Source organism: Panthera tigris, chromosome B2, assembly GCF_018350195.1.
Source record: "Panthera tigris isolate Pti1 chromosome B2, P.tigris_Pti1_mat1.1, whole genome shotgun sequence".
Classification (NCBI taxonomy): domain Eukaryota; kingdom Metazoa; phylum Chordata; class Mammalia; order Carnivora; family Felidae; genus Panthera; species Panthera tigris.
In genome coordinates this window covers 119,646,924-119,663,070 of record NC_056664.1, presented here as the reverse complement: position 1 = coordinate 119,663,070, position 16,147 = coordinate 119,646,924, and the positions used below count along the sequence as shown (strand labels likewise).

Sequence of the window (16,147 nt, the reverse complement as noted above, 5' to 3'; positions counted from 1 at the left end):
AGTTCCAGGTTCTTTCTCTCCAAATCCCCAGACCTGTGAACTAAATCACACTATCTCAGCATATCCATCAATCATCTTCAGGGCAAGTATACCTTCTGACTTGAAAGAGGTGGTTGTAGAAGGAATTAATACAAAGTAATTAACTTTGTAGTGTGATTATTAATTTTCTGGGTTCTACAGTCCAAAAGATCGTATTTGCTAGCAACGTAACTAAGTCCATGAAATGGTTACATGAACACGGACTGAATAGCTTAGACTGTGTTACTGAGAGAACCTGTGTATTAGTACGTAATCCTGAGATTTGCAAGTTTGAGAACAGGCAACCTGGTAGTCATGGATTTTGATGCTTCTTAGAGACACAATATTGGCCTAGATGGGTCTCTGATCTGACACAGTGAAATACAAATGTGTGTTTTCACAAAGGGGCCCTCAGCTTTCACTATCATGAAAAAAACACAGCATTTAATTTTTTGACACGAAATTCTATGTCAGTAAACATTTCAGGCTTCTGGAGGCATTACAATAATCATTTTACCAGCAAACAAATATGTACAACGTAATGCCTTAAGTATAACATTGCTAAATCATAATTATTTACACAACATGAATTAGTAGCATTTGTAAAGATTTTCTACATAGACACTGAATAGATCAAATTCCTGAGGCTCAATGAAATATTAGATAGTAAGCTGAGATTCATTCCGGGGCTTCATTCAAAGCTTGAGAGTCATTCTGTCTTTCTGTGATCATTGTCAAGTCAGTAGAGACTAGGGCAAGTCACAGCACACAACGGAGGCTTTGCTGATTTCAGGAAACCCAATTTCCCAGCAAACCAAATTGCTCAACCTTTGAAGGAGGGAAGAGTCCACCCCTCACCATTACCCACTGAATCCTTTCATTTTATTCTTCACATGGAAAACCTAGCATCTTAGCTCACAGTCACCATGAGCACTGTCCATATTTTACTACTCTCCCTTGTGTTTCCCTCCTATAATCTGCTGGTGGTAGATACTGTGGCCGGGATGAGAGGAAGCAGTAACAGGAAAAGAATGGATATGTTTCCTAGAAGTCACTTTCCTAGAAGTCAAATTCACACAGCCAATTTCACTAAAATGCTTCATTTCCATTCACTGCATAATTAATAGCAGAAGTAGAAAACAAAATTGCCGGATTTGAGTTTTATTTCCTGTCTACATTCTTGGTCTCTTCCTGGTGAAAATGCTGCATTCATTTTTAGTGACCCAAACAGGAAGAAAGGGAAAGGGAAACCAAATTCCACCAAAGAATGTCACCAAAGAAATCATTCAGGTATCACGGGGACTATTTTAACATACAGGCATATTTGCATATGAGATATTTGCCAAGAACAAAATTAAAGAATGAAATAAATGATTTCCTCACCTCTTATGAGAAAGAACTGAAAGTAGAAAAGTTAAAAATACGCGAGACTTACAGAAACTTCTAGCAACTTCACCTGTCCAGAAGTTATTGATTATCGCACAATTAAATCAGATCCATGTATTTTCAGTGAAGACTCAAATGAGGCATAAATCTACACAAATAAATTCACCACCCATACAGGGGGGAAAAATCAACATAAAAATGGTATTTCAATTTACTTTTTAGGATAGTCTATCTAGTAACAGACAATTTTAGGTTTAGATAAAGTATATGAAAAATACAGATTTTTGTTTTCAATGGTATCCATTTTATGGTTAACATTAGTTTTAGGAACAAAAGCCAATGATACTATTACATGATTAGCAACACAGAGGAAAGCAAAAAAAAAAAAAAAAAGGAAAAAAAAGAAATGTCCATTTTTCTATGAAGCACATCATATGACTTTCCATACGACATCAAATTCAATATCGCTTTATGAATCTTAGAAAATGCAGTCCCTAATATCTGACTTTTAATATATACATATAACGTTATTTCTAAGATGTTTTTACCTTACCTACATAGGTTGGTAAAGTCTCTTTTTCCCCATCTACCAGTCACATCTGCAGCTCAAACATTTCCTTCCAAAAGAGGAATTAAGGCCAAGCAAGACAAAGAATTTGCTGATACACATATGTCACCCTAAGAATTTTCCTTACAAAGTCTCCACACCCAATTTAATTACTTCCCTACTGTAAAAACACTTTCCATCTACATTTATTCTAATCTTTTCATATCCAAAACCAACACACTATAAAGCTAGCTAAATAAATGAATTATATTAGCTTTACGTTCCAAGTGAGGCAGCACTTTATAAGGCAGCGGGTCTCTAGCTTGCATGCATTTTATGCTGATGCAGTATTTCATTTGGAGCTCAGTTCTTTACTTTAGATTTGTTTACAGTAGAATTATCTAGCCCCAGGCTTTAAATCTCAATCTGCATCAATCAATCTCTCTCTCCTTTCTCTCGGTCTCTCTCTGTTTCTCTGTCTCCTTCTCTCTCTCACACATACACACAGGGGAGGGAGAGACAGAAGGAGAATACAGAAAGGTTTGTGGTTCCTAATAAGCACAAAAGAATGTAGTCATATATGTATATTGCTAAAGCAACACTGCCTAGTGTCTGTAATAAAGACATTTTGGTATGTGTGTGTGTGGGTTTTAATAGGTGATAAAAAGTGAACTTCAGTACATGTATATAATAAATACTATTTTTGGCATTCTTAGATTTGTTGACTATTCAGTCAGTTACTGTAGCCTGTACAGAATATTTTACATATTTTTATTCTCTTGGTGTTCCATCACTGCATTAACTAAGTGCCAGTTTTGGTACTCCAATACCTCATACCCATGAATAAATACAGAATTCAAGAATAGTCATGTCTGTATGTTACGGACGTTTCTAGGGTGTGGAAATTGTCTCCTGCACCAGAAGTTAGGAGAGGAGACCAGTCAAGATCAAAATGTGTAGGCAACCTTGAACCAGTAAATGATCCTCAGTCATCTTGAAGGTCCTTTCCATTTTGTGTTTTAGTAAGTAAGGACTGTTTGTTTGATTTTCATGTTAAAAGCTTTCGAGTCATTAGATACTGATTTGCCTAATTTTACCTATTTATATTACAAATTGGGAAACTTTTTAGAAGCAGCTAATTTGTGGCAACCACTTCCTTGTTTCCAGGAAGTACAGATAGCTTTCAATTAATATATATTGTACATTATATTTTATATGCTAATATAATAATTATATTATAAAATAATATAATATATGTAAATAGTGTTTTAAAAATAACCCTTATTTACCTTAAAAACAATATTGTACTTTTAAGGCCTTATAAGCCAGGATTTGACAGATTAAAAAAAAAAAAAAAAAGAATGATCTAATTCTGGTTTAAATACACTGAGCTACAAATTCTGTTTTTCCTCTATGTTACTGAAAACAATTGTGAAGAAAATCAGTTTGGTGGCTTTCTGCTTATTTAAAACTTATCTTAGCATAACACGAGGTCCAAAAATCCTGAGTGGACTTATGGGTAAAACATTTTAATATGAAATATTAAGAAGGATGATGATATTGTTTTTTTCCTACTAAGCCTTAAGATCAGCTTTGCAAAAATTATCTAATTACTTAAATAACAAGCCCTAGGTAGGTCACTCAGGAAGGTCAGCAAAATGACTAGAAAGGAAATGCTCACAAGGAGTTGAGTTTGGGCCTTTCTCTCTCTCCATGAGCCCTGGAATTACTCTGCTCTGTAGGAAAAACTGGAATGATTCATCCATTTCTTCAGGCTCCAACAAGGTAAAACTCTTTGGTTATATTTTGATCCCTAATTATAAAGGACAAAGATCAAAATGCCAAAGAACACATGTCAAAAAGTCCTCTATCCTGTTATGTACTCCTGATGGTCCAGAAGAAAAGACCGTTTATAACCATTTTAATATAATAGGTCTAGGGATTAATTATAGGAATATCACACTGCATAAAACAGAGGTGGTGTAACTCAAACTGAAAAGGTACTGTACATAATATATACTGGTTCTCCAAAAAGGATATACGGTGGCCATTAACTTTTTACCTAGATCTGTCCTGCTGTATTAGAGCAATAAAATCACTACTTACATCATGCATTGAAGCAAGTAGGACAAAATAAATGAGACCCATCTCACCATTAAATACAAATTTCTTGACACAATAAGCTAGTTTATATCATCAATATCGTATTCTGGATATGTTTATTATTGTAGTGGTACCTACAATACTTTTCTTTCTCCATTTAAAATTCAAGCCTGGATTTGAAGTGAACACGTGTAGGCCTGAAAACATCTGTTGGGTATCTGAACCAAACACACAGACAATTACACGGTGCTAAATTCCTGTAGGCAATGGTCTGAGCACTTTGTTGCATCATTTCTACAGGCTCCAAATAACCCAAAAGAGAGTGCCAAGTCGATTTTGATTTTTCCAATTTGAGAGCATTCTCAAAATCTAGCAATGTTTTATTGAAAAAAAAAATTGTAGTTCTACTGGTAAACACAGATTTTTTTAAAGCTGTGGAATCTCTGGAAGAATTTCACATGTGAAAATACATTATAAGAAAAGATAAGAAAGAAAAAGGAAGCTGAACTCAAATAATGAATGTGAAGGGACAGTGTTTTCCAGTGTTTCTAGAGCTGTCTCTACTATTGTTCTTTAAAGGTGACTTCAATCAGAATCCTTCTTATTCATGTTGCGATTAATGGTACCCTTGCCAATATGAAATGTAGCTTGCATAAAGAAAAGTTCTTTGGACCTCAATGCTTCAAATCACAGTTGTATCTGGAGTATAACATCTGACTAGTTCTCCAAAATTGCCATTTCCCTTAGTGGAGTCTTGACTTCTATCTTACAGTACCTGGAATTCTGAGGTTCTGAAGCATCTGATTCTGTGCACGTTTTCTTTACCTGTAAGAAAAGAAAAGAGCGCGAGTTATTTTCCTGTGAAAATACAACTTCCTCGCTCAGGTTCGCACACTTGTTAAAGTGGATACAGCCCTGCCCACCGAGATCTCCATAAAATAATCTCCACATTTTACAAGGGCAGCATGCGGGGCTAAATAGTGTAGTTCATTATTATCCCATGATCAGCTGCCAACGGCACTTCCCTGGACTCCGTAAGTATGTAAAATGTTCAGTCAAAATGGCTTGGGACTAGCTTAACTAGGAACAAAGAAACCAAAGAACCAGGTTTCCCACTTAGGAACAAGAAAGCCATACTGTTCTCAATTCACTGAGAAATGTTTTTCCAATTGATATCACTTCTGTCCCCTACCACAGTGCACAATAATAAACACCAGGTTCTGGGGCAAAGTATGGTGTTAGCTAAAACATTCACATATTAATTTTCATTTTCTCAATCCGGTGGCTGTATGTTTTCTATATTTCTCAGCATATCAATTAAGTTCCAGCATTGCTCACAGACTTCTCACATATATTTGCAGTATATTTTGCAGGCTATATTTCAACTTTGCGGTTTTTAGGCCACAAAAGGTAAAGAACGAAAATGACTTTTGCTTCCAGGACTTGCTACCCATTTCTGGACAACAGTGGGTGCTACATTCTCTAAAAGAAGGTAAAGCAAAAATCCATGGTCTTTCATAATTTAACTTCAAGCACAGATATTTTATCTAACTACTATGGACTTCAGGGTATATTATACGCAAAGTAGACGCTATTTCAAAAATTCCTTAGTTAATACAGAGCATGAACAATACACATTTCCAAGTCTACCGTTACATACTCTGGGTGTTTATACTGTGATAGTCCATCTGTGCCACCTACGAAATCCAAGACGTTTTAAATTCTAATACATAGCTTGGAAGTGAAAAGTAAGTCCACTAAAAGTACACGGTGGGCACATACCCTGGTGGGCACATACCCTGTGTGTCAACTGTGATACAAATGGCAACGCTTGGGAGTAAGTTTTGAATTTTAAAGATACAGTATTGTCTTTCCAGCTCATAAAGTAATTCTTTCCTCCTCTGACTCGGAATACTCAAAAAACAAATACATAGGGGCGCCTGGGTGGCTCAGTCGGTTAAGCGCCCGACTCTTGGTTCCGGCTCAGGTTATGATCTCAGTGTCGTGAGACCAGGCCGTGTCAGGCTCCCCACGAGCTTGCTTGGGATTCTCTCTCTCCCTCTCTCTCTCTGCCCCTCCCCTGCTTGCTCTCTCTTTTTCTCTCAAAATAAATAAACATTTTTTTAATCTTAAAAAAACACATAAAAAAACTCCCACACTTTCAAAGACCCATGTTTTTTGCTTTCATTGCTAAGCCAAGGCATTTTCATGATCTGGGAAATCAATTCTTTTTCTTGCTTGATTAACCACGCTCTCTTCTGCATCCTGCGTACACATTTACACAATATGAAACTAAAACCGTTGAGCAAAGAGATTATCCTTCCCTTCCTAGCATATAACATTTTCTATGCTCTTGACATGGAACTCAGCACCATGAGGTAAAGAAATGCTTTCAAGATTAATTAAAGAAGAGTTAAAAAAAGGAATACTTTTCTTAAAATATAAAATTTACTATGAAACCCACATAAAGTCTTATGTCCACTAAAACTTGTCAAAACAATTTTTTTTTAAGGGAAGGCCACCAGAACAAAAAAACCTTTATTTCCCACTGGTTCCTTCCCATGATTCCTCACCAGAAACTACACGAGTTGTCCAGGGAGTATGCAGAAATCCCCTCAAAGTCAATGTTATTTTCCTCAAGACTATGCTGACTGGACTTTGCACCTGGCTGAAGAAGTTCCAGACCATCCTAGCGAACTACACATACACTCCTGAGAGTCAGAACCAGATGACTTCCTGTAGTTTAATAAACAAAGAATTTTTTTTAATACCCATGGCTTTATAAGACCGCGTTCTCCAAATAATTAACCATACAGTTCTGACGTTTTAAAATTTATCCTCAAAGTGGTAATTATAACGGCAGGGAACACATCTACTGATTACTTACTATCTAGTACCCACTGAGTCTCAGATTCAGAGCTAACACTTAATACGTATGTGATGAAAGACTGAAGTACATACAGACAGTCTTTGTCAATACATACTGTTACAGCTGTAAATTCCACAAAGTGATTTTTTTTTCAGGTTTCATTCATTTGTTCCTGGTCAAATGGGGGAAGAGTTAATACTTAGAATCCTGCTGTGTGAAATGTCTATGCAGTGTTAGGACTGCAGTATGAAAGGTCTACGCAGTGCTACGGGTGCTCAGAGAACAATCTACCCCAGCCAAAGGAAGATGGGGACAGTAACAACGGAAGTGACTTCTCAACTGAGTCCTAAAAGGTAATGTCTTCCAAGACTGTTTGGAGAAAGATATTTCAACACCATGGGATATGCCAGAGGCATCCTATTATAAAGACCTTATATACGGCAAAGAATTCAGAATTTAATCTTTGAATTGAACACTTCTAAAAGAATACGTTTTAGAGATGATGTAGAAGATAGTGTGGAAGGGGGACAAGGTGAGGGCTAAAGAGACTAATGCAACAGGAGAGAAAGTTTAAGTTCTATGAAAACAGTGATGGCATTGACCTTGCACATCACTACATCCCTCGCCTTGAGCAGACGCTCCCTGTTATGGTCTGAATGCTTGTGTCCCCCCCCCCCCACCCCAGAATGCATATGTTGAAATCCCAACCCCCTGGGATGAAGTGGGGCCTTTGGGAGGTACTTAGGTCATCAGGGTAGAGCCTTTATGAATGGGATTGATGCTCTCATGAAGGAGACCCCACAGAGCTCCCTAACCTTTCCACCATGTGTGGACAAAGTGGGAAAGCACTTTGCAGGCTGTCACCATTTGACAATAACCACAAAAGCAGGCTGTCACCACATGACCATGCTAGTACCTTGTTCTTAGACCTCCAGCATCCAAAACGGACAGAAATAAATTTCTGTTGTTTATAAACTACCCAGTCTGTGGTATATTTTGTTATGGCAGCTCAAATGGACTCACACGCTCCCCAAATCCTGGCTTACTAAGTGGATCACATTCAATCCATTGGTGAGAGATGGTGAAGACCTAAATTAAGAGCCATGAGGACAGAGTTGAGAGGATGTTTCTGGCAGATATTTCTGAGACAGAATTGACAGAATCCGGTTACTGACTGAAGCAAAGTATAAAGAAGAACATGATCTGATCTTTTAACCTGTCCTTGAAAAGACATTTTAATAATGCCAAAGAACAACAAAGATGTTAACTTGTAACTTTTGTTAAATACTTCAAAACCCTGTTATTTCTGAACCCATAGAGAAAAAAGTTAAATGAATCATTAAAAAACTTACGTCTATTGTGTCTTGATCACAGAACTAGGGGGGAAAAGAGATAGTTTTATCTAAACATGAACACACTCTCCCATCTGAGAGATCAACAACGCTTCATTAAATGGTGGCTGCTAAAGTAGGTATGCTATTGGAGAAAGAATATCCTTACAGAATATATTCTGTCGCCAAGATCACCAATCTAGTTTTGAATTTGTTTCTGAACAAAGTTGAAACAAGGAGGCCAAGAAATGAGGCAGAATTTCATGCCCATTATTTAAATCCAAATCCTAGTTTTCATAAGACACACAAGGAGGTGGGCAAAAACATGCCAAGAAGAAAAAAATGAATAGTGTTAAATGCATTTAATAGGCTGCACTAATGTGAATTTTAACCCTACTTAACATTATTGAAAGTACATGCAGAATCAAAGCGAAATGAAAAAAGAATTACAAGTTTGTTTTAAGAAAATAACTATTTAGTATGTAATTAACATAAAAATATCAAAACACTAACTTTTTAGAATGAATGAATGAATAATAGCTCAAAGTTCTAAATTTTTATTATATATGAGGCACAACGCTTAGCTAGATACTATTTTTCCCCAGTTCATAGAGGATAATACTGAGAACCAGAAAGGTTAACCTGCAAGCAAGCTGTGTAGTAAACTTCAAATCCAGATATATGAAGGCATGTTAATCAGTACGCTAAGAACCTAAAATTCATAAATATACAACCTAAAACGTTTAAAATGAAGTTCAAAACATCTTGCTATTTACAAGTTCAATTTTTACTAATTCATAATAATGATAATCGCTGCCGTTTATTAAGCAATTATTTTTTTTTTCCTACTCACTATGCTGGACTATGTATATGTGTAATCTCATTTAATCTATGAAGACAGGTATGATGGGCACATCATTAGTGTTCACAAATGAGAACACGAAGGGCTCAAAGAGGTTAAACGACCTGTCCAATGTCCCACAGCTAGCACTAACAGGGACGGAATTAGAACTGAAGCCTATACATCAAGCCTTTCTCTCTCTCCTAGGCCAGATTTGCCACTTGTTTTTATTAGGTGTTTTAAAAACTAAGAGTTGAAACTAACATCCCATGGAAAAATGTTTAAAGAACCTACTAGTTATCTCTGAAATACGGTAACCGTTGAAGGAATCTTTTAAACTGGACTACTGAAGTCACCTGTTTTCACCAAGCACTGGTAACATTTCACGTCCATATATGCGAAGTGAAATGGAGTTTTGAAGAAATTATCCAAATACCTCTAGCATCTAGCCATGTTACCAACACCCCACCCACTCCAAAAAAGGGCTACCGTGAGAAACAACCTTTGTGCTTTTGTTGGTGTTTTTCGTCTGAAATAAACAGGATCTGTTCATTCAACAGAGCTTTCCTGAATGCCTTGGGTATTGTAGGTACCGCTGTAGGCATGGAGATGAACCAGACCTGAGCAGTCCAACAGAGCAGCCACTAGCCACATGTGGCTTTTTTTTTTTTTTAAGTTTATTTATTTTGAGAGACAGAGAGAGAGAAAGAGAGACAGAAAACGTGACCGGGGGTAAGGGGGAAGAGAGAGGGGGAGAGAGAGAATCCTATGCAGGCGACATGGGGCTTGATTTCATGAACCCGTGGGGGTCCTGACCTGAGCTGAAATCAAGAATCAGATGCTTCACCGAGTGAGCCACCCAGGCACCCCTATGTGTGGCTATTTAGAACCTGTAAGGAACCTAGTCTAAACTAAGATGTGCTGTAAATATAAAAGGCACACAGGATTTCAAAGAGTTAGCAAGAAAAACATGTAAAATATCTCAATATTTTTTATATTGAGAAATGAAATATTTGAGATATAAGACGTTAATAATTTCCCTTGTTTCTTTTTATTTTTCGAATGCAGCTACTAGAAAATTTAAAATACATATACAGCTTACACCCTATTTCTGTTGAATAAAACTGACTCAGACCAACAAAAACCTGCCTGGTGATCATGCATTCTAATGGGGAAGACATTCAGTACATCTGTAAACAAGTAAACAAAGAATATAATGTCAGAGGTAAGTGCCAAGAGAAAATAAGGCAGAATAAAGGAATAGAGAACACTGGTCAATAATATTACCTTAGTTAGAAAATCATAAAAGTAGTTCTAATTCACAATACCATTCATCCTTCAAGTTTTTTAAGGCGGTATGTATATAAGTAACATAAATTGTACTTTTTAAATGAATTATAAAGAATGTAGGATTTGTTGAGAGATTAATCAATATTGCCAACGTCTGGAAAATATATGTAGAATGTATCATGTATAGAATGATTTGCATCATGATTATCATATTCAAGTATAAAAATCCCCTTAAATTTTTAAACATTTTCTAGCCGCTAGGTGCTTTGAGAAGGTTACAATCTTTTCAAGAGAAACAGAATGAACTCATTTAAAAAAAAATTGCAAAGAAGAACAAGTTTCTTTTATCCTATCCATCATCTTCTAAACAGCTGGAACCAATTATTACAATTATTTTCTACTTAATCTTGCTATTTATAAATCCTGAAACATTAAAGATAATAAAAAAAAATAAAACATGGAATAATGGATGATGACATTTTCAAAAGACCTCTTTTGTAACTTCATTTTGTTTGGAAATGAACTTTAATGGTTAAGTCTTAGGATATATTATACAGTGATAATAAAGGATCAGTTCTGCAATTATACTCCAATAATTTCATCCAAAGATGAAAATTTCAGAGATGAAAGTTTGCTGATGTAATGAAACTCATTATGCATATTTTTATGGGTGGTATATAAGACAATCTTTATTTCTTCACTGAACTGTGTAGGAAATATAACGTAAATTAGATTTACATGCAGTATGTTTAAGGAAAAAAATGGATTAAAAGACAGAAAAATAAAATTTGTTTTCCAAATGCAAATTATACTATAGATCATTGCATGGAAATTCTTTGTGAACACAGAAAGTGACACAGGATTATTGTCAACCACAAAAATTCAGGTTGCCAACTTTGGTCGTATTTCAAATATAAATACTCTAAATGCAAAAGTGACTTCTGTTTATAAGTAAACAATATTTGTACAAGTACTGTAAAGTATCAATGCCGAGGGTCTGTACACTTTATAAAATGTATTTTTTATGACTGGATTGGATAAAGTTGTAAATAGTTGCCTAATAAAGAAATATAGGTATCTAACCTCACTTCCTTTACATTCTGACTTAGTGAAAATAAGAAGCTTCCTGAAATATCAACTGTTATGTGTCACTTTTCATTATTTTCTAATACTTAGAAGTTGGAATATCTGAATTCCAAATTACATAATGGAGTGAAAAAGTATTTTCTTATAATTATTCCAGCTGTATCCTGGGAATGTAACTTATGTTTTCATTAAACACATTTTATTTATTTTTATTTATTTTTTAATGTTTATTTATTTTTGAGAGAGGGAGAGACAGAGTGTGAGCGGGTGAGGGGCAGAGAGAGAGGGAGACGCAGAATCCAAAGCAGGCCCCAGGCTCTGACCTGTTAGCACAGTGCCTGATGTGGGGCTCGAACTCAGGAACTACGAGACCATGACTTGAGCTGAAGTCAGATGCCCAACCAACTGAGCCACCCAGGCGCCTTCATTAAATACGTTTTAATTAGATGACCCTTTTTAAAATGTTTAATTTTTTTCATTTAGTTGAACCAGCTGACATTGAGTTTGAAGGGTTTCTTCAGATCATCTTATTCTCAAGTTAGGAGCATTAAATAAATATGAATTAAAATTTGTCCTTTTTTAAATTTTACTCCAGAATGCATACAGTAACAAAACTGACAAAACAGAAAAGTAGGTATATGAATTAACTTTTAAAAATTGAGCCAAAATAATAATAGTTGGAGTATTCAACAAAATATATAATTTTTACTATGGAGGCTTTGCCAAAAATTATTCTAATATTTATTTACTTGGAATAGTCAAACAGAATATATGTTCACTTTGTAAATATAATATTTACAAGTTAATACCACTCTAGAACTTAGCATGGGATGTACACTTTAATGAGATAATCTATGATTATTTGTGCTGCAGAGTAAATGTAATTTATGTTGAGAAGATAAGCATAGAATTGCTATTCTAATAGTCCCATACAGATACAAACTTAGACATTATCTAAATCAGTTTCAACTAAAATGTCTTCACATTCTTCAACCGGACTTATTCTACATTTTTAATACAGGTTACAATTCCTTTTTTGACTTCTAACAACTTAAAGTATAAAAAAAAACTTTGGAACACAAAGTTGTCACATAGAGTTTTTAAAAAATATACCTGGTTTTTTTTTTAATTTTTTTTTTAACGTTTATTTATTTTTGAGACAGAGAGAGACAGAGCATGAATGGGGGAGGGTCAGAGAGAGGGAGACACAGAATCCGAAACAGGCTCCAGGCTCTGAGCCGTCAGCACAGAGCCCGACGCGGGGCTCGAACTCACGGACCGTGAGATCATGACCTGAGCCAAAGTCGGCCACCTAACCGACTGAGCCACCCAGGCGCCCCAAAAATATACCTGTTTTTATATGCCCATACAAATTGAGAGATTTTGAAATGAAATGAAATGAAATGAAATGAAATGCCATTTTGCCAAATAGTGGCCAAAACATTAATGACTTGGAGATAGATTTTATAAAAATCTAATTATGAAATAACCTAAATCTACTTTTTATAAAGTGTCATTCTTTCTGAGAAACAAAAACTTGGCTGCTCTAAAATTCACAGATTTCTGAAATCCTTTTCATGGAGTTAGGGAAGTTTCTTTACTCTTCCCTTTTCTTAGTAAATCCCTTTTCAACCTCTTTATCATTGCTTCCCCAAGTTCTCCCCTGTAACACCAACTATCATTTCCCCAAAGACCACGCTATTTATTTATTACAAAAGTGAGTGAAGTCTACTACAAAACTGGAAGTCTATATCCACCTCAGTTCAAAGAAAAACTGCCATCTCCTTTCTTTAAATGCTATACATAGATAAAGTACAAAGAAACAATTGAATATTCCATTTTTGACTGCAACAGTAAACAAAATAAACACATACACTAAGAATAGGAGGGTTAGAAGGTTAAGAAGTAAAAATCCACAACCAAAAACCTGAAGTAGAAATTATTTTACCCCTCTAGTATTGGACTGTCATGGGCAAGATTTCACTTGATTTCTGGCCTTGAAAGCAGGGGGCCTTCCGGGACCCAGGTTTGGGGGAGGGAGGTTATACAAAATCACCCACTGGGGAGGAATTATATTTAAAAGTAAAAAAATCTTATGGGCTATAACTCTTCATCAACTACAACTGTCACAATAGTATTCACATTATTTGAGAGTTCATTGCAAGGTTGGATAGATTTAAAAAGCAACTTAGTAACAATGACTCAGGGAAACAAAGCATAATTATATATGTACAACATAGAAGTATTAAATCAAATGTCAAACCTCATATGCTTTTAGAGTTTGGAAGCACATTTTCTCCTTAATTATGCCATAGTCCTTTGTCACCTGCCATAAACTCTACATACACTGTATGAAATACCCAGGAAAATTTCAAACTCCTTCTAAAGGTATGTTTTTTGATTATTACCCAATAGGGACTATATCAAAGGTAACAAAGTACTTAAAATGCCACAAAAGGAACCATAAGATGCCTTAACATATCAGGTTACAGTACATATGAAAGTTTTTCCCCTCCAGGTTTGGAAACAAGACTAGATTGATTGTTCAACGATGATACTTTGCCTAAATATGATAGATGAGTCTTAAAAGGAAATTTTTTGTCTTACAAACGTTGATTATAAACATCTAAGAGATATTTACCCATAGATCAATCTTGGTCTCCTCTATACATTTTGTTTACATGTTTCTTTGCAGTCATGGGTGTCACAAGGCAGATAAAACAACAAAAAGGCAAAGTAGAATTATCAATTCCAAACCAAGAACTAGTAATCAACGAGCATAACGTTAATTTGGTAGAAGCCGCTGCAATCGAATTCAAATTGCTGACTCTATGGTACATTTTCTCAATAAGCCAGGAGAGAACAATTTTACTGATACTAAATATAAAAATCTTAGCTTTAGATTTCCCTCTGTTCAAGATTTATGAATTCACACAAATAATGCTTTAAAAATAATCTTAGAATTCACCCTATTTCCCTAGATGGAGAAGTCTTGCTAATGTTTTTGGCAATGTCTTCTACATCTTTCTGCGGTCATTCCCCACCCCCCACCCTTTTCTTAGATATTGGAATGTTTTGGCCACAAGGTTAAGAAACACTTCCCCATTTATCATGACCTGCCAAGCACGTCAGGCCCCTAGACAACACAGCCCTTTACCACTTAACAAATTCAGCTCATCTTAGCCATGAAACTTCAAAAGAATTTGGCCACAGGCATAGATTAGCTATCATTTGTTTTGCAGCATAAATATCAATCATTGTGTAACACACTCTAGTGCACCTAACATCATCTGCCCGTTAGGTATAGCTGATAGCTAACCTTTTCGACTTGAATGATAACTAACATAGAGATAATCCAGTTTATTGATATATAATTGTAGAATAGATAGGCAATCATTTTAGTAAAAGCTTCTGTTAAAATCTTAGTTTGAAATGTATAAACTCTAAAAGATATTTTAAGTTAGTACATACTTTCCTAATATGCCCAAAGGTATCATAATAACTTAAAGAAAATTGATGCAACCTTTAACTTTAAAAACAAATTAATAGATAGAACATATGCAATAAAATGTTAAAGGCAATTTTAAATTGAACAGCATATATCTGTAAATTAATTTGAAGATTAGTGCACGTATGGTGTAAATACACTTCTTGCACAGTATATTGATAAAGAGTTCTATTTTCAAATTGTGTAAATTTTAAATTCTTGATCTCCCACAAAATGAAACGTTTTTTATAAAGAGAAAATCTTGGTATGTTGGTTGGCATCAAGCTTTTTATTTTTTATTTAAACTATATACACTAATAAAAAAAATATACTGTGTGGCATGATTCATTTTAATCATATATTTTTTACAACATTTTGGCAACGTTTTTCAGTTTTGAAATTGAAAGTAGTTTTCTATTAAAGCCATCTTGTATAACCATTTTTACAAAAAGCTTATAAATCACCTTTCCTTAAGTTTTAATCTTAAAATGAAATTCCTCCTTAGCAGAATTCATAAAACACAGACTGTAACATAATTTCCACACTGAAAAACACAAATTATGTGATTTCTGTCTGAGTGGATTTTCTATCGAATTAAATGTACATTTTAATTACTTGCAGGCTAAGAGCATGAGACAAAACAGTTTCGTGTGAAACATATTTCACACGTACAAATATGTGATAAGAAATATTCTCATTAACTGTGTAATTTCAAATAAAAACTAAGCAATTTATTGTAAGTCTTTTTTAAATGTAGAAGTTCATGCCTTAGATGGAAGTGAAATTTAGTCAGGTAACTTCACAACTTCTGTGGTCCTAAATATTAATGTATCATAAGGAATGGAGAACAATCTATGGTCTCAAAGTAAAATGGAACCACACCGTGGTTAAACTCAAGGGTTAAAGAGGAAAGGAATTATAGATTAGGGCTATCTGTAGTGAAGGTCTCATTCTAGGTAAACCTAATAAATAATTGAAATGTACTTACGATTTTTTCCTCTTTGACCTCAATTAAAATGGCTCTGTGAGAGCAGGTTCTAAGGACAATTTATCCTGGTTTCCTCAATACACACTTATGAAGTCATCTGGCTTTTGTATTTCTTCAACAGCTGTATTACCTTCAAAATTGGCTTGCACCATTTCCCCAAAGCAAAATGTAAGTCTGCCCTGGACACACACAACCACCTTC

The 16,147-nt window shown here is 35.1% G+C and overlaps 1 protein-coding gene across 9 annotated transcripts in view; it reads right to left on the bottom strand.

Moving 5' to 3' along the window:
* Positions 1–16,147, bottom strand: part of EYA4 (EYA transcriptional coactivator and phosphatase 4) — a 275,586-nt gene that overhangs the window by 124,973 nt on the left and 134,466 nt on the right. For all 9 annotated transcript variants that reach the window (XM_042987169.1, XM_042987168.1, XM_042987172.1 and 6 more), the window contains exon 3: positions 4,830–4,879. In XM_042987169.1, coding sequence (XP_042843103.1) covers positions 4,830–4,879 — 50 coding nt within the window. The remainder of the gene's footprint in view (positions 1–4,829; positions 4,880–16,147) is intronic.